Genomic DNA, 17,927 nt, shown 5'->3' with positions numbered 1-17,927 from the left:
CTGGTTTTAAGCCAACTCTGATGATCAGTAGGAGATGATGTCATCAAGAGTGAGCGTCTGGCCAACGGTGTCTGGTTTCTGTCTTTAATTGTATAAAAGCTGCTCAGAGACTCTTAATGATCACAAGGTCGCAACCTCTCAGACGTCACCGACGTCATCGTGTGTTTGATATTGTGATGAGAGCGATTGTGTGTGTGTGCTGAACTGTCCTTGATGCTTCCGCCAGCTTTGACACATTAGTTGTAGACGAAGACACATAATGAACTTCATGACGAGACCATTTGAGTCCTTCCATCAACCGACTCATGAACGTGTCATATTCCTCAGGAGTGTGATCAGGTCAATAAGAGAGTTCAGTTCCCGACTCAGACCCGACTGACTGACTGAGTTCATACGGGCCAATGATCAACGGGACCAATAAAAAGCAGCGTGGTGTTAAAAGCATTCATTTATAAACCAATGTTTGATGGTCAGTCTGCATGTGACGCCAGTTTCATGCGCAGCGTTTCCATGGTGACTGACCGGAAAGCATGAGACAGATATGATACCATTGCTTAGCTTCACTCCAGAGTCCAATTACTCTTGCTGGTCACCTTTGTGGAGAATAAATGTTTGCTGTTAACTCCCTGTGTGTGCGTGTTAAAAATATGATTTCTTCCATCATTCCCCTCCCTCCCCATCTCGCCCTCCCCTCCTCGTCCCTCCCACTCTCCCTCCGTCCCCTGCTCTCTGTCCGTCTCTCTCTCTCTTTCTGAGTCTTTGCAGTGATGCCCTCCTGATCTCCTGGACTCCTCACCGAATCTTCACCTCTCAGGGTCAGCAGAGATGGAGGTCAGCCGCAGATGATGCAGCCCAGTCATCAGGAGGGACCATCGACCTGACAACCGGACCAGGAGGTAAAAGGCAGGACTTCACCATGGTCAAAGATGATTCCTAATCAGCGGCGATCCACTTCACTGACTTCAGATGTTTGCGGTTCTGATCTGGAGGAGTCTGGGCTTCGTCCTGGTCCAGAACATTTGTCATCTGTAGAACCAGAAAATATTTTATACCAAAAACCTGTTCTGGGTTCTCTCTAGTCAACTGCTCTGACCCGGAATCACCACTCACTGAGGGTCACACTCTGGTATGTTGGTATTTTGAGATCGCTTTGGATCGCTTCAACATTACTGTAGTATGTGATCGCGATTTCTGGTGTTGTCTCAAACATTTCACTTGTGAGCTGAGTCTCTTTTGCATGCCTGACAGAGCCAGAAGGCAGTTGTCACATTGACTTCTGAACTTTAAATGTTCATTTGAACGTCTTTAAGTTGCTAAACCTTTTAGAAGCTTTTTAAACATTTCAGATGCAGAAATATATGTACATATATCAGTATTTTACATTCAACCCTCGTGGTAACAGAATGTTTTTATACACTGGATAATTACTCTTGAATTTTAGAAATATTTTTAATTTACTTGAAAATATGTTCCACTACATCTAATTTTGTTCATCAAGTAACTTTTTGTGTTTTGGGTATGAGTTTTTTTGTGAACAAAAGACTATACAAATATAAAAGGCAGTGCCATGACAGTACCATAATGTCATGACAATATATCGAGGGGAAGTGGTACTAAATTGGAAAGAAATGAATCAAAAGATCTTTGTACGCTTCCGTCTGGAGGGAGACAACTGCACCTCTACAACATCAGCGCTTCTATGTTTGGGCTTGGAATTAGCCGCTCATGTGTTTCATTGCTGGGCAACTTCTTACAAACCTGCGATCGCTCGCATTTAAGACGACAGCACCACTTGAAGTTCAAGTGTGGGCTGTCGGTGATGAAAACATTCTGGCTCCAGCCTGCACTTGGTGCCGGTTGTTGTTTCAGCTGCAGCGTCCGGATGAATAATTAAATACTCAGCAGCAGATATAGAATTCTGCTTCCCGGGTTCCAAACCCCCCACAAACCCACCTCCTGCGCTAAAATCCTCAGATCCAGCCAGCGCATCAGAACCATGTTTGTTTCTGAGGTCTGGTGTTGCAAGCTAGTTTTTGCCGCTTCACCTGGATTTACACCTGTCACGTGAAGCTCCGCCTCCAGCCGCCCATCCTAGACAATGAACGACAGGTAATTTGACACGGTTGTTGTTGAGGGATTCTGATCCGATCTGCTAGAAGAGAAGTCTGTTCCTCATCTCTCACTTTTACTACCAATTCTCTCATCAGGTGACTGACCAGTTAGCATTCAGGATTTTAGTGCTGTGCTGGCAGAAGAATGGCTCCACTGAAGCTGTCTTCACATTATTTTAGAACTGCCACCACTCCTAGATAGTTTCTGTAGTGTTTGCAAAGCAGCTAGTACCACATATTATGTAGACTCATTTGTGCATGAATTTTTTTGCACAACTAATAAGATAAATCATCTGACAGCATAATTATTTCATTCATCTTACTGTTATTTCACTGCTGTAGAACAGTTTATTTATGTTTACTAGCATCAAAAACGTATTCAATAGTTGGCAGATAAAGTTGAACCAGTTGAACGTGGTAAATAATTTAAATAAACAGACAAAAAGCCATGTTGTGTTTGAAGTGAAAACCATTATGTTAGGGACATTAGAGGAACAATAGTTGGCAACTCAGCTCAGAGAGCTGAGTCCAGTGATGCGTCTGACGTGGTGTTGGTTCAGTGTCAGAGAATCCAAACACACTTTCCTGAGTGAACCGACCAAGTCAAGAGGAAAACAGGATGGAGGAGACTAAGCAGGGCCAGGGGTCACTGAAGGCACATCTGTGGCTGTTGACCCACAGTCTAATATGTGAAGGAGTTTCTCATCACCATGGAACCAGAACCGGTCCATTACAGTGAAGATGTCCACGCATATTTGACCAAACTTTAAATCTGTGTTTCCTACAGGTTCAACACCTGGGTCATGATCGAGTGGCCCAATGTGACGGAGTGGGGCCACCGGGATCTGGACCTGGAACCAGAGGAGCTGCAGAGGTCCCCGTGTGTCTTGGGCTTCATCCCTGTCATCTATTACAGCATACTGCTCTGTGTGGGGGTCCCAGGTAGAGGCTCATGTTAAAGCAAAATTTTCAGTGGTTTGAAAGTGTGGTTTGAAAGAGTTTGATGTGTGGTTTGAAAAAGTGATCTTTCTGTTTTAGAAAGACACAAGATGGATTACTGATTGAAAGTTATGACTTTATGAGATAACTGTGTAAATCTGTGAGGACATGATAATGAAGGGAGTTCCCATTTCCTTGCCAAATGAATAATATGTTAGGCATATGAACCAATCAGCTGCTTCTGACTTTACTCTCAATTATTAATTGCTCCTTTAAATGTCTTTTCGCATCAATAGAACAAGACCATTATCCTTGAATGTTGGGTGATGTATGTCCAGGTTTGCAAATTAACAGTGATGAGATATTGATCACCAGATTCACAGCTTCATGTGACCTCGAGGTCAGCTCCATAATGACTCCCGGGGTCGGTGTGTGTGTGTGTGTGTGTGTGTGTGTGTGTGTGTGTGTGTGTGTGTGTGTGTGTGTGTGTGTGTGTGTGTGTGTGTGTGTGTGTGTGTCTGTTTGAACTTCCCTAGCGAGGACCAATTCTTGGAAAAACACCTTCAAAGACATTTGGCTTAGGTAGGATTTTCCCGGTCCGAGCAAGGTTAAGCCTAAATTTGAGGGTTTATACGTCAAAATAACTGGATCAATAAAATTGGGTTTATGAATGGTTGGTTAAGTTTAGTGTGAGAGGATGGGGAAAGCATTATGGACCCCACAATCATGGTGCGACAAACCATGTTTTGCCATACTTGTGAGTACCAAGTCTTGACAAGCCACCTTCTTGTGAGGACATTTTGCTTTGTGAGGACAGATTGGCCTGTCCTTACAAGGTTCTGAAAACATCAGTTAAAGTTGCTGATTATTAAGTTGCTGGGTGTAAGTTTGGTTCAGAGTCCTGGTTAACGTTAGCCATGTGTTGTGGATGGTTAAATTAAGGGTGAGAGGCTTAGTTCAATGAGAAGTCCTCACAAAGATAGCAAAACAAACATGTGAGTGTGCATGGTTTATCTATTCTTGTTAAGACCAATTTGGGGAGAAACACATTTGGCTTAGTTTGGACCATTTTGCTCGTCCGAACAACGTGGAGTCAAAATCGGTGGATTAAAACTTAAATTAAAACAAAATAACCGGGTCATTATAATTGGGTTTAAATTTGTCCATTTATTTTGTATGGTTAGGTTTAGGTTGAGAAGCTGGGTAAACCATTATCGCAATGAGAACCCTCAGAATGTCCCCACAAGGATAGAAATACAAACGTGTGCATTTGTGTGGGCATGTTTTGCCATACTTAGTCAGTACCACGTCCTGACAAGCCACCAGTCCTAGAGATATCCTTCAGATTGATATCACTAAATGAAAACTCAAAAATGTGTTTGTCTGTTTCTGAGTTATGTTTGCAAACACCTCTGATTCACTAGCCTCCATGACTGGTTGAGTTAAGGCAGAATGCCAAAATGCGAAAATCATTACCTTAATCTTTATCACACAATTGAATAAAGAGAAAAGTAAAAACATGAGAGGCACAGTCATTCACAAGATGTAACCTTCTCTTTCCCTTGGCATTGTAGTGAACATTCTCACGGCCGTGGCGCTGACCCGACTGGCATGTCGCACCAAAAGAGCTCTTTACTGCTACTTGCTGGCAGTGACATGCTCCGATATCCTCTCGCAGCTCTTCATTATCTTCGTTGGTTTCCTGCTGGAGACTGCGGTTTTCCACCGTGAGGTCCCTGAGTTGCTGCTGCACTCTGTTAGTGCCGCCGAGTTCGCAGCCAACCACGCTTCCATCTGGTCCACCGTGCCACTGACCGTAGACCGCTATGTGGCCCTGTGTCACCCGTTGCTACACAGACAGATCAGCTATCCAGCTCGTGCCCGGAAGATCATTGCAGCCGTCCTCGTGCTGTCGCTGGTTTCCGGCATTCCATTTTTCTGGTGGTCGGACGTGTGGCGGAACAGCCGCCCCCCTACGGCGCTGGATGCCACCCTCATCTGGACCCACGTTACGATCATCTACTTCCTGCCCTGCAGCATCTTCCTGGTTCTGAACTCACTGATCATCCACCATCTGAGGGTGAGACAGCACCAGCGTCCAGGCCAGGGAGAGCACAAGTCTACCCCACCCCGTCACCTTGGGAAGACCACCGCCATGCTTCTTGCGATCACCTCTGTTTTTGCGATTCTGTGGGCACCGAGGACCATGGTGGTCATCTACCATCTGTACGTGTCTTCAGTACACCGGGACTGGAGAGTCCACTTAGCCTTTGACCTGTCCAACATGCTAGCGATGCTCAACACCGCGGTGAACTTCTTTCTCTACTGTTTTGTCAGTAAACCGTTCCGTGTCACCGTGCGGGACGTTCTGCTGCTTCGGGGCGGTCCAAGGTTTCCTCACCGCACCATGGCACAGCCAGCACCAGCTGCAAACGCCTCTGTCTCCTCTTTATACAGCGTCAACAACAAAGGCTGGCGCCGAGACTCTGTTGCGCTCACGCCGTTGAATGACCGGAAATCTTTGTGAGTCTGACTGGTAATTTCTGTCAAGAATATACAACTTAGTCAGTTTGGATGAAAACTGACAGTTTATGAAGTTGATTTGTTGTTGTTTATTCATCAGTGAATAAAAAACTGTGTATATTTCGTATTATTTTTTAATTATTTTTAGTGTCAGGGTTGTGCAGACTCATTTTAATCAAGTTCTCTGCATCTTTTCACCTGGGTGGTCATCAGAAGGCACTGTCTTGGTGATGTCATGTTAACGCTTTGAAAAAAGAAGGAGAAAAAAGAGGCATGCCAAACATACTGGCATGAATCTTCAGAACTCGGGACAGACAACACAGAATCGTGTAATTTAAAAAAAAAACAAAAAAAATCAGACTTCCCCCTGGAAGGGAAGACTTGTTTTTTTAAAATGTATTTTTTCCCTTCAAATTAATTTGTTATGTATAAACTGATGATGAATAGCCACGTTATATTTATTTATTACAAAAGTGAAGTCTAGTGTTTTCTTGCCTAGAGATTATATTTTTGTAAAGACTTATTTTGAGATTCATGCATGCCACATTGAAGCTTGGTGCAGAGCCACCACATGTCAGGGTCTTGATCGTGCTTGTGAGGACGTTTGGCTTAGATAAACTATGATATGATTTTGACCTTCAAACACGCAACACCGCTCTTCAATTGTTGCAGTACACTTTGTTCCAGTAATGTGGCCGGTGTTAAGTGTGTTTCATAACACTGACAATAACTAGACACACATCTGCATCCAAATATTATGTCACTGGCTCTGACCTACAGGAGTCCTGTCACATGTAACTGAGGAGCACCGTTGAGGGATGCTAGCATGTGAGAAGGGAGCCGTGCAAATAAAAACTGGTAGTTCTGATCACGCCTCAGCGGTCACAGTGACTCATTCATAATGATAACCCCATAAACACTCGCATTTGACCCAGTTCACCGTTTAGCGTTACGAAAAGGATTTGATCATTTCCTGCCCAGCCTTGAGTGAATCTGCAGCATTGTCAGCATCTGACTTATGAAACATGAGAATCCTCTTTTCTGCTGCTGACCGCACTTTCTTTTAAAATCTTCTGCTTCAACTCATTTTAACGGACGGTCGGAGGTTGTGACCAAACACACACCAGGTCACTGCACCACTTAAAGACAAAGACGTTCACACATACACCACACGCACATTAGCTTGCTGCACAAATACACAAATCACACAACTCCCCTGCTGCACAAACAGATGAACTGTCACGTACACAACCTCATCAGCTGGTAAATTTCCACTCTTCCATATTTCCTTCAACACATGAGGAGGAAGTGATGACAGAAAAACGCGCAGTGATCAATTGTTTGATTTCTGCAGATGTTTGCAACCTGTCAAAAACAACCTGCAGGTTTTCTTTTGTTTCTTATCTTGGTGTATAACAAGTCTTCTTATCTTGGTGTATAACAAGTCAGCCTCACACAAATGCAGGACCAGTTCCTGGGAGTCAGTTCGGTCAGAATCCAGATGTGGACCCTTCTCAGACCCCCTCATCCAGCAGGGGTCCAGAGGCCCACAGAGACCAGATGAGATCAGAGAAGCAGAGGTTTAGATCTCTATATGACAAGAACACCATGGAAGCTCCGCTGACAAACTTCAACAGAAGGTTTGGTCGGGGGACGATTGGGGATAAAGCAAATGTGTGGGATTAAACCCGAGGAGGAGGTTTGGGGAGGCCAGGCGGATGTAGCTGTTGAGCTGAGTGGTGAGGTAAGTATGTGGGCCATGAAGGATGAGGTGGGGTGGTAACTTATTGTCCACCTGTCCAGTGTTTAGTCTCTGAATGAGGCAGCGGCTCTGACCAGCAGGTGGCGAGTCTGACTGGCAGATAAGTGTGTGTGCGTTACACTGTAACCTACAACACTCTGGAGGTCTGGAGATGATTCAAAAGCAGCGTCTGGCCCTTTAAATCTCTGAAGGCACCTAGCAACATGAGAGCCCTTCCAAAACAAAACATCGGTCCTCACAGGAGTCCACACAGTTTCAGCCACCAGGTGACCTGGGTCTACTCTGATGTCAGAACCAGAATTATAGAACCTTATGTAACACCTGAAACTACTGACTGCAGATACTGACACTCCTTGATCTTCCCCATTGTCTCCTCCTCCTGTGACTTCTGCGGCCATGATTGATTTGAGTGTATTTCTATATAAAGTCGTGAACCATAAGTACGAGTTTACCTTGATACAATTGAACATGCAACATGTTATTCAGAACAGTTTGTGTTTTCTTTGCACTCAGTTAACAAGTTCGTCTTTATATGACAAGGAGGTTTTGTTTTTATTTTGAAATTGGAAATTTGTTTTCACAAACTAAAGCTAATTTTCTGAAGAGTATCAGATGGTCGTTGATGACGTTTTTTTTAAAACGTCAGGGGAAAATCTGGAGACCTCAATCGTCTATCTGACCACCAGAGGGCGCCCCATACATGAATCAGGTGTTTCTGTGCGTGTGAGCGGGAGTCTCTCCGTCAGGGGACAAGGTGGGGGTCACCAGCTTCAGCGCCAGGTCCTGATCGAGATTCGCCCTTTTGTTTTCCCCTCCAGTTTCCGGTGAGTGTCTGTGTAGGGAGCTTTCTCTTACACTGTTTTTGTGCGGGATTCTTGTTCTGTGATTGGACATAGGACAGTGGCAGCAGGTGAAAAGACGCAGGTGAGGCTTTTTAGTCAGATATTTGTTCTGCAATGACCGTATCACCGAGCTGTTTATTTCAAAATAAAAGCTCGATAGAAGCAAGTTAACCTCGATCTAAGGCCATCGAACTAATCTAATCTCACGTTTATCCATTGTGTATACATCAGCGTAGTTAATCCATCATGAACACACGCCACAAAATCACTATATTTGTTTTAAACAAGACTCTTTCTATAATGCCCATGTCCAGTTTCTCCCTTTAATTCCTCGTGAATTCAAGTTTTCATTTCTGATTTTTTGTGTTGTCTTCTGAAACGTGACATTTCTTGCAAGACAATTTTAAGTGCATCAGAGATTATTCGCTTCAATATTCATTGTTTGGTCCTTTAAAATAAAGTGTCCCATCTTTTTGTCAAAAGGTTTAACTTGACCCTTTTCCTCCTCTTTTTGACAGGAAAAAGGTCAAGGTGATTTGTTGCAATATGTGTGGAGAATGAAAATCAAGAGGGAAAAATGTAAATGCTGTTGTTGTTCCGGTTGTTGCTTTTGTAGGAATAAGGAGTCACACTTTAGTGTACCTAACCTAAACGTTTCTGGAAAGACAAAAACCAAAAAGTCTATAACTTCTGAAATATTTTGGGAGTAAGTGAAAATATTTGGGTCTCAAGATTGAGAAATGTTTTCTTTTGGGTTCTCGAGTTACACATCTCCTGACCCGGCGTCTGGCTGACTCTACGTATAACATTGAAATGAAGTGTGACAAGAAATGAGCTACGTCAGGGATGTTCAGGAGAGAAGAGCAGGTGAGGTGCTCATCTGTGTGGGCCATATTCAAACTCAGAGTTTATTTGTGTGGACAATGACAGAAGTGGTGAACTCTTCTTTGCGGGACGGCCCATAAATATGCTTGTTATTAAGAGTTAGCTGTTGGGCTGTCCAAAGCCGAGGCTCTGTTGCTTCTCAGTAGTGTAAGCTTTAAACTAAAGCTCTTTTAATGTCTTGAAAATATTTGTCTTCAAATGAAACTTGCCCCCCATTAGTCCAAGTAACGTATTCTCAGCAGATTCCTCCATGTTTGGAGGAATGCTCATCCTAGTTGTGATGTGCCTTGTGCATCAGTGTGATCAGTGGACAAGGAACTCAACTTACAAACTTAACTTACAAACGTTCCGTGTTGTCTGGAGAGCAAATTGTTTAAATTAAATTAAATTAAATTAAATATTTTAACGCATTTTCAAAGTCCTACCTCTAGTACCTACCAACTAACGCTTTAGTCATCATCCTTGATACGTGAATGTCTGACCTCTGTTTGGGTTGCCACTGTCTTACACATATTCCATCCTAAATCATGACAATAATCTCTGGTTTCTGTGTGAAAGGACATTGTAGCATTTTTCTGAACTGGCTCTGTCACATGTTACTTTGTTCTAGTTGATTTTATTTCTTTTATGAACGTGTTGTAAATGTTGGTATTTACTCAAGTGGTGTTATCATACCAGCATAAGAGTGATGTAGACACTGATAATAAATGCTGGGTGGGGTGGTGCCTTTTTTGTTTAAATCTCGAATGTTGAGTGGCTGGTCCTTCTTATATCACCACTTTTGTTTCTTCAGTTAAAGAACATTTCAGTTACATAACTATCTTGGTTAAACACTTCCTCAGAACTGAATTGGCATTGATTGAATATGTAGTATTTTCAAAGGATTGTAATGAACGTCACCTTTTTTTTGTAAATGTATTTCCACACTAGATTGCTCAGTGTTCATTATGAAGTAGCTGTTTTTCAACCATGTGGTATGTGCGCTTTTTTCAGTGTATATATCTCTTTTTTAATTCCCAGTGATTGGCAGTTGGTTATTTTGTTTGGTAAGCATTTGGTATCATGCAGTAGGAAAGGTTGTGAGTTTGACACCCTCTGAACTCTCCCCTCGGTGTGTTTGTGCTGTGGTTAATGAGCTACAGGTTCCTGGCTCTTTAGACATCAACTCATGTGAAGAGCACTTAAATCTCTTTGATAAAAATCATTCTTGTATAAACAGTGAATTCTTGTGGTAAGTATGGGCTTGGCATGTGATATCATGGTACAAATGTTTGCCTAAGTGGGAGCGTCATTTATTTAAAAATCCTACCTCCCAGACTTTTCACTCATTCCCTCTGTGTCCAGGAACCAGTCCAATCTGTCTTACAATGGCGACGAACTCCACGCCTAATGGCTGCGGCCCTAATGTGGACTCTCTCTACTACAACCTGTGTGACCTCAGCGCGGCCTGGGGCATCACGGTTGAAGCCTTTGTCGCCGCCGGTGTTGCCGTCTGCATCGTTCTCTTCATCGCTCTGCTCGCCAGTTTGCCATTTGTCCAAGACCGGAACTGCCGGAGCTCCTTGGCTCTTCACTTTGGCTTTTTGGTCTGCACGGCTGGGCTCTTCGGTCTGACCTTTGCCTTTATTGTGGGGAAGGACTTCTCCACATGTGCCTCCAGGAGGTTCCTTTTTGGCGTGCTGTTTGCTGGCTGCTTTTCCTGCATGTTGATGCAGACTGTGAGGCTGAACATCCTGGCTCAGAAGAACGTCTCCCCACGTGCCTGGGTCCTGTGTTTGGGGGCCTTGGGTCTATGGCTGGTTCAAGTCATCATCAACACGGAGTGGCTCATCATCACGGTGGTCCGATACCCACTCGAACCCCTTGGTGGAGTCCACGAAGGTCGAGAGACATCAACACCATGCAACATTACGAAACATGATTTTGTCATTGGTCTGATCTACGTAATGACTCTGCTGTTGACCACCCTGGTGTCCAGTCTGACTGTCATGGCAGGAAAGTACAATCGATGGAAGACAGAAGCAGCTTTTATCGCTGTGACCACCTTTTTGTCTGTCTGCATTTGGGTGGCATGGATTGTCATGTACCTTGACGGCAATGAGCAGACTGGTGGTGTGATAATGGACGATCCAACCATGGCCATAGCTTTGGTGGTCAACGCCTGGGTGTTTGTGGTTTTCCACACAATCCCGCGACTGTGCAGTTTAGCAGGCGACGATGAGAGTCAGCCAAGCTTCGGAGAGGATTCATTCGCAAACAGAGGGGTTGGTTACGAGACCATCCTGAAAGAAACGAGTGCCCAGAGCATCTTCATGGAAAACAAGGCCTTCAGCATGGACGAGCCCAGCAAAGGTATGTAGCAGTGAGCTTCATTGTCTCTCATGAAATTGACCCTCTTCTAATGGAATGCTGTTTCTGAGGTGTGTCAAGGTGAGGACTCTCTTCTGTAGACAAAGGTTGAGCTAAAATTACATTTCCCTGCACAGAAGTGATGATTCTACAGAATGCACTGTTCTGTATCACTCGACCAGAATTGGTTCAGATGACAAACTGAACATCCGTCCCTATGGACAGGGTGTGCGTGTCATTCTATATCCACGGTGTATCATGTTTGAATTTTCCTCATTTGCTTGTTCGGTATCTATCAGTGAACGCTGTACAGGTAGCATCTTAATACGATGAGGGAATTGACTTCCTTTCCTCTGTCACCGTGGCAACCAGGGTAAGCAGCAACAGTCTAGAGAGACTTGTGTGACAAGGAAGCCGAAGCGATCTTTCCCAGCTGTCAACATTCAGTCCACTCTAACGGGAAATCCCTTGCTTAAAGACACACCTAGAAACAAACAGGTGAATGTCAAATGGCTTGATGGTTGTATAAAGGTGTTTTACTATCCTTACCATGACTGATAATCTCATGAACAAATGTGTAACCTTGTGATGCACAACGAAGAAAAATCATAATTTGACTATTGAGTGGAGCAGAATATTTGTGTTTGTTTTAAAACAAAATGAAAAGTACAACAACAATTGAATGGACAGAACAAATGTGTATCCTTAAGACATATACAAGGTTAAATCTAAAGCTAAAAGTTGAAATCTAAGTTAAAACAATGTTTTGAAATTATTATTAATTATGCTTATTAAAATAAACAATACTTGTGTATTCAATATAATCATACAATAAGCCATTGTTCCTTAATGATACATCTCATGAAGATTGCTAGCCATGGATCATGGCTACAAAGCAATTTCTAAATTGAAATTTCTAAAAGAAAATAAGTACATCTTACTGGTAAAACAGATTTTGTAATTAATTGTCACATAAAAACTACTTTTTCACCCACATATGTAAAATGAAATCATCTTATTTTTCTCGTCCTCAGCCTCCAAACCCATCTCTCCATACAGCGGCTACACGGGTCAGTTGAGAAGTTCCGTCTACCAGCCCACTGAACTGGCTCTCATCAGTAAAGCAGCGGCCAATGTGAGACACATAGTCAGAAAAGCGTGGTTTATTACTTACTTAATATGATCATTTATTCTGTAACTCTCATCTATGACTCCTTCCAGAACCCAGCAGAACCGACCCATGACACAATGATTCCCAGAGCGAGTGCCAACACCACACCTGACAGCGCCGGCGTGGAGAACCAGAGTACAGCATACATGAATGGAAATGATGTAGGTCGAAGATCAATGAGCTTTTGCTGCCAGTTTGTTGAGTTTGTTGTTGTTTACCTTGTCTTCTCAGGGATGACATCACACTCTTCACTAAACCAACTTAGCCTGCCATATTCGAAGAAAATTATTAGTACTTACTTTGATCTAAAGACTCAATATACAATGACGATATTCTATAACAATCTAAAATTGCTTAGAGATTTATGGATGTTGTCTAGCAGAACAGTCCGTGGTAGTACATTGTGAGATGTCAATGGAACAGAAACCACATTCAAACAAGGAGGTATTTGCGGGTAACATCAATGCAGGTAATCAGTGAAAAGGTTTTTGCGTTGAAACATTGTGTCTTCCACTAACAAAAATCAGAGGCATGAAAAAAACACACACCACAGCAGTTATGTTGTTTTCTTTGTTGTATTTTCAATGTTGTTTCTTGTTTTATCATCTAACAAGCTGATACTTGCTATTCACAATACCAACCCGGTCATTTCCCTTTTTCTGAATGAAAAAGTGATGTTGTTCATATAAATCATAAACAGAACACGCACAAATATAAAGCCTTTTGGAGAAGCGGTATGAGAAAAGTGAGGCATAACTTACAAGTACAATCAGACACAGGAAAAAGCTATTATTTCACATGTGGTTCTGACAGATTGAAAGACTGTGGTTGTCAGTTTCATTCTCAGTATCTTCAACAGCTTCTCTCTGTCAGCAGGGCAACGGTCGACATGGGAACGCTGAGTGGTGATCAGAGTGCTCTTCCTAAAACGTCCTCTGGGGATGTTCAGAAGTGCTCAAGGGGGCCAAGTCACTAGGGACGCCACTGTTTTCCATCAGTCATGGATGTTACAGAGTTTGGATTCAGCAGCAGAACTATCCGCCAAGTCTGGCCTGGCCTGGGGTGGACCAGGTTGAAGGAAATGAACTGTAAATAACTTTTAATTAATGCTTGAAAAATATTTAATTCACTGAAAGTTCTGAAGTGTTTTGTCATAAAGTCACTTAGAAGCAGCATCTTAAAAAGTTTCACATTGTTTCGTCTATGACATTTGTGATGGTTGCTGTCAATCACTGGTCTGAGCACTGTGCTTCCTAATCACAATGAAAGTCTCAATATGGATGGTGATTATCAAGATGTTGGTGGGTGTAAACGGACTGGAGAGACACGTTTTTATGACATTTGAATGAGTGCTTTTTCAGGATGTTTATGTGATGTTTAATTTAAAGTTGAATCAGTCTTATATATTTTTGGGATGTTTTTATTTTAGATAAAATTGTACATCTGATTTTCTTTATTTTATTATGTATTATACTATTGACCTTTTAGAATAAATTGCCATTTGTTTCATAATTGTTGTTAAACGTCTTTCATGAAAAAACAGTCTCAGTGTCTCTCCTCATCTCAGCCCCTCCTCCTTCTCCTCCTGTCTCCAGCAGACCTTCTCTGTGGTCTCTATCTGTACTGCAGCTGCAGCCCCAGATAAGCCCGTGTCCAATGTCTCCAGATCTATTTTAGTCTGACATTGCCGCATCTTGCTTCAGATTTCATGGACTCAATTGTTATGTCAGCAGACATGAGGGAGACACCAAGGCAATGGTAAAATGAGAAGATGAAGGTTCTGTTTTCCCTTTTCAACACTGCCATTTCAGTTTCATCTATTCTTGGATTTTGTCTCTTTTGTTGAGATTTCTGCTTTGGATGCTTGTTTTTAGGGTTTGGTGTTTGTGAAAAAAATATTTTCTGGTGTGTGATTAACTTACTGTATCTCCTTTGGGCAACAAGTTTGTTTTTGAAAACATCCAGTGACCGAGCCAGCTCTTGAGACGCTGCAGTGTTCTACCTTCAAGTTGATCATTAGCGGAGAAAGTGTCAGTCACGCACAGAGTTTTAGTGAACACACGATGCTTTCAGGGACCATCGTGTGTTTCTGCTCAACCATTGGGACCTTCTGGTGGCCTCACCCAGGAACTTAATCATTTACCAAAGAAGGCGACAGTGTAAACACAGCCAGCGAGCAGTCAGGCATCACCAGAGAGTTTAAACAAATATGTCTTCAGCTGGACATTGTCGCTGAAATTGCTCTCCGGTGTAACTTTTAGATTCTTTCATTAATTCTTACATTCACAGTCATATAGATTCTCAGAGCATTGACCGCACTTGGCGTCATCGATGCTCAGGCAAGGTTTTGACCATTTGAAGTTGCTATGATGACGTCTGTGAGGTACTTAAAATGCTACGTCTGGCACTACTGGCACCCAAACCTGCTCCCAGAAGTCATCCGAAAAGTTGGGTTCTTCTCCTTCTCCTTCATTTCCCACCAGGAGTTGTATGTCATGCCACTCCATACATCCACCTAGTTAGCCATTATCCTCCCTCCATTTCACCTGGTATCCCACATTCTTCATCCTCCTCCCTGCTTGTATTCTTATTCACTCTCCTCCCTGGGTTTGGTTCACAGCTCTGACAAAACCTAAGCACATGAACACCAATGTTGCGAGTCTCTTCTGTTCTGTGCTTATTCTATATCATCATTATATATCTGTCATTCAGTTATTGAAGAAAAACAACCGTTAAATGAGCATTTATTGTCTCTGGCAGACTCCATTGGCTATGCAAGATTAGCAAAAGCAGAATAGCTGTGATTCTAAATAGAATTTACGTTTCTCCATCAGGAGTCATCAGGCAAATGTAATGGACAAATGTTAAGTTAGAAGACAAGTTGTTGGTAGTGAGTTTGAGTTGGTTTACTTTGTTTTCTTCTCGTACTTGTGTGTCTGGGTCTTGAGGCGGTCGCTGGTTCTGTGGTCGGCACGGCAACAGAACACTGGGTTCTTTGTACCGCTAACACAAAGACGCTGCTGTGGGAGAACACACCTGAGCGCCCAAGATCGCGCCTCAAATCAATCCACCACCTGGGGGCGCAACTGTGGCGATAAGGACAGGAGTAACTGAGGATGAAGCCGGAGGACCAGAGATGCTGGGAGGTCCAAGACGACAGGGGCGGACAGACATAGATAGATGGCTGGAGACAAATTACACAGATAAAGTCCGATCTTCTTAGTTCTTCTCGTCGAAGTCACTCCGTTAAAACCAGCTTCCCGTCAAACTTCGTGGCGAACTGGAGGCTTCAGATGAATAGCATCGATTACAGACTAGGAGCTATGGAAACGCTCAATGTAAAACGTGGTGTCATTTTTAAGTTTTGTCAAGGGTTGATCATGTTTATTAATTTCCAATTATGTATACATATTGAACGTTTATATCAATCTTCTCTGAAATTCTAAATGTAAATTACATTCTTACGATATTCGTTCTTAAAACTTCTTGTAATTTCTTGTGACTGTAATCGTCAAGAGTTAGTCGTACCAAAGCGACACCCTCTGAAAAGGACTGGTAGTGCGGTCCTGACATGGTTCCCGCCTTCTTAGATCCTTGTCAATGCTGATTGGCTGATATCATATCTGCACGGCAGCTGATAGGCCAGGACTGTCTCTGTCTACCAATTACGATGCTCGTTATCGGGGTTCCATATCCGGGACACATGACGCCACTTAGCTTTCAGATGTGATGTGTTTCTTTTTAGAATTTGTCAAATAACATTAGACATGATGTGAATGAATATTTTAATTGTGACCCGCAACATCACTCATGTGAACAATGTTTTGTTTAGCCGGTATTGCGTTAAGGTCATCGATGTCTCCGAAGGTGAGTAGCTCGGCTAATGTTCCGAACCGTGGAGGCCAACTCTGATTTGTTCTCGCCTTCAAAGTCTGATGTCAACTAAATACCACTTGTGCACGATGGCGACATGTTAATTATATGATAATAACGGCCATCCTGCCATGAGGGTACAGTACAAACCTTGTCACTGAACAATAATTTGGTAAATAAAGAGAAGATTGTGGATGTTTGCATGGCCCTTGCAAGGTCCTTGCAAAAGTGAGAATTTACCTTCCTTTCACACCAAATTCTTCTGTTGTTTTTCCAGCTGTCTGCAGTCTGTCAAACTCCCATGCTGCTCTGCTGTCGCCAAACAAGGGTGCATCTCCACAGTGGGACCAACACAAGGTCCTTATCTGGACAAGACTCTGCAGGTGATCCTGCAACAGCAGATGGAGGACACTCAGACAGTAGCGTTGCCCAGACGCATCTGGATGGTCCACCACCCGCCCCCACCCACTGCTGCATGAGTGGTTGCCACAACTGCGTTTGGATTGAACATGCCGAGCAGCTCCTTAAGTATTATAGTGACGGATGTGACAAAGCACTTGCCGCAATCGAGGAGAATGTCCTAGATGAGAACTTGAAGACATATTTAAAGATGGAAATCAGGCTGTTAAAGACCCAGACAAGATGATGCCTTCAGTGAACGGCAGCACCATTTAGGGTCATCACTCATTTATGTCATCACTCTTTTAAGTTATTTACGTGTTCTTCATGCTTTTAGAAATTGATTTTAAGAGTGGCGAAGTCAAGCATGTGCAAACTGATCCAATATTTGCACATTACACATATGTAATTGTTATTTTTATTTATTTGCTTGTTTATGGGGGATTAAAATAACTTTAAAATAGGCGGTTGTGTTTCTTGTGTCTATTTCAACCCCCAGCAGAAGTGCTGATCAGCAGAGGGAGTGAAAATTCAAAATGCGAAGTAAATACGAGCAGCAAGTATGTTAATATATCACAATTTTACAGACTTTCTAACTGGCCTATAATATAAATATTACATATTTATGATTAACAAACCATGACTGTTTCAGGAAATCTGGAAATTATATTAATAACTGCCGAAAGGGAATTAATAATAATTATGTATAACTTGAAGTATTGCAGAAATGCATGACGGAAATAAATTCATTGTAGCTATTTCACAACTCCATTTCTCAATGCTGAGCTTGTTAAGCTCTGATGCCATCAAGCTGGCCACCACAAAGTGGAACTCGATGTCAATGTTTTGATGTTCTCAAACGCATTCACGTTGGTATGTAATCTGGAATCTGATTGGATTATTACTTCCTCCACTTCAAAAAGTAGATTAGATGAAAGCAGAAGGAGAGATGTGACACTCTCGGCCATCAAAAGGCTTCTGGTCAACTGTTTCCATCAGCAACAAACATCTTGACACTTTCGTTTTTTAACAATCCACTTAGTTGATATGTACTTCATACTTTCTTCTCACAG

General features: G+C 42.7%; 2 protein-coding genes across 4 annotated transcripts; both read left to right on the top strand.

Moving 5' to 3' along the window:
- The first annotated feature begins 757 nt into the window (after window positions 1–757).
- On the top strand, window positions 758–5,577 carry gpr142 (G protein-coupled receptor 142). Its single transcript, XM_053863118.1, has 3 exons — window positions 758–896; window positions 2,899–3,053; window positions 4,625–5,577. Exons 2-3 carry the CDS (start codon window positions 2,915–2,917, stop codon window positions 5,575–5,577), a joined length of 1,092 nt encoding a protein of 363 aa, XP_053719093.1. The 5' UTR covers window positions 758–896; window positions 2,899–2,914.
- A 2,503-nt stretch (window positions 5,578–8,080) lies between these two features.
- gprc5c (G protein-coupled receptor, class C, group 5, member C) lies at window positions 8,081–14,238 on the top strand. 3 transcript variants are annotated; one of them, XM_053872007.1, is made up of 5 exons: window positions 8,081–8,159; window positions 10,407–11,414; window positions 12,446–12,546; window positions 12,633–12,743; window positions 13,456–14,238. In XM_053872007.1, the coding sequence occupies exons 2-5, from the start codon at window positions 10,430–10,432 to the stop codon at window positions 13,489–13,491; spliced, it is 1,233 nt and encodes a 410-aa protein (XP_053727982.1). In that variant the 5' UTR covers window positions 8,081–8,159; window positions 10,407–10,429; the 3' UTR covers window positions 13,492–14,238. The 3 variants fall into 3 exon arrangements, with proteins under 3 accessions (XP_053727982.1, XP_053727981.1, XP_053727983.1); XM_053872006.1 differs by having other exon boundaries at window positions 8,129–8,259; XM_053872008.1 differs by having other exon boundaries at window positions 8,129–8,259; window positions 13,459–14,234.
- The last annotated feature ends 3,689 nt before the right edge of the window (window positions 14,239–17,927 follow it).

Source organism: Synchiropus splendidus, chromosome 1, assembly GCF_027744825.2.
Source record: "Synchiropus splendidus isolate RoL2022-P1 chromosome 1, RoL_Sspl_1.0, whole genome shotgun sequence".
Classification (NCBI taxonomy): domain Eukaryota; kingdom Metazoa; phylum Chordata; class Actinopteri; order Syngnathiformes; family Callionymidae; genus Synchiropus; species Synchiropus splendidus.
The sequence above is the reverse complement of the archived record's forward strand: the minus strand, read 5'-3'. Positions and strand labels throughout refer to the sequence as shown.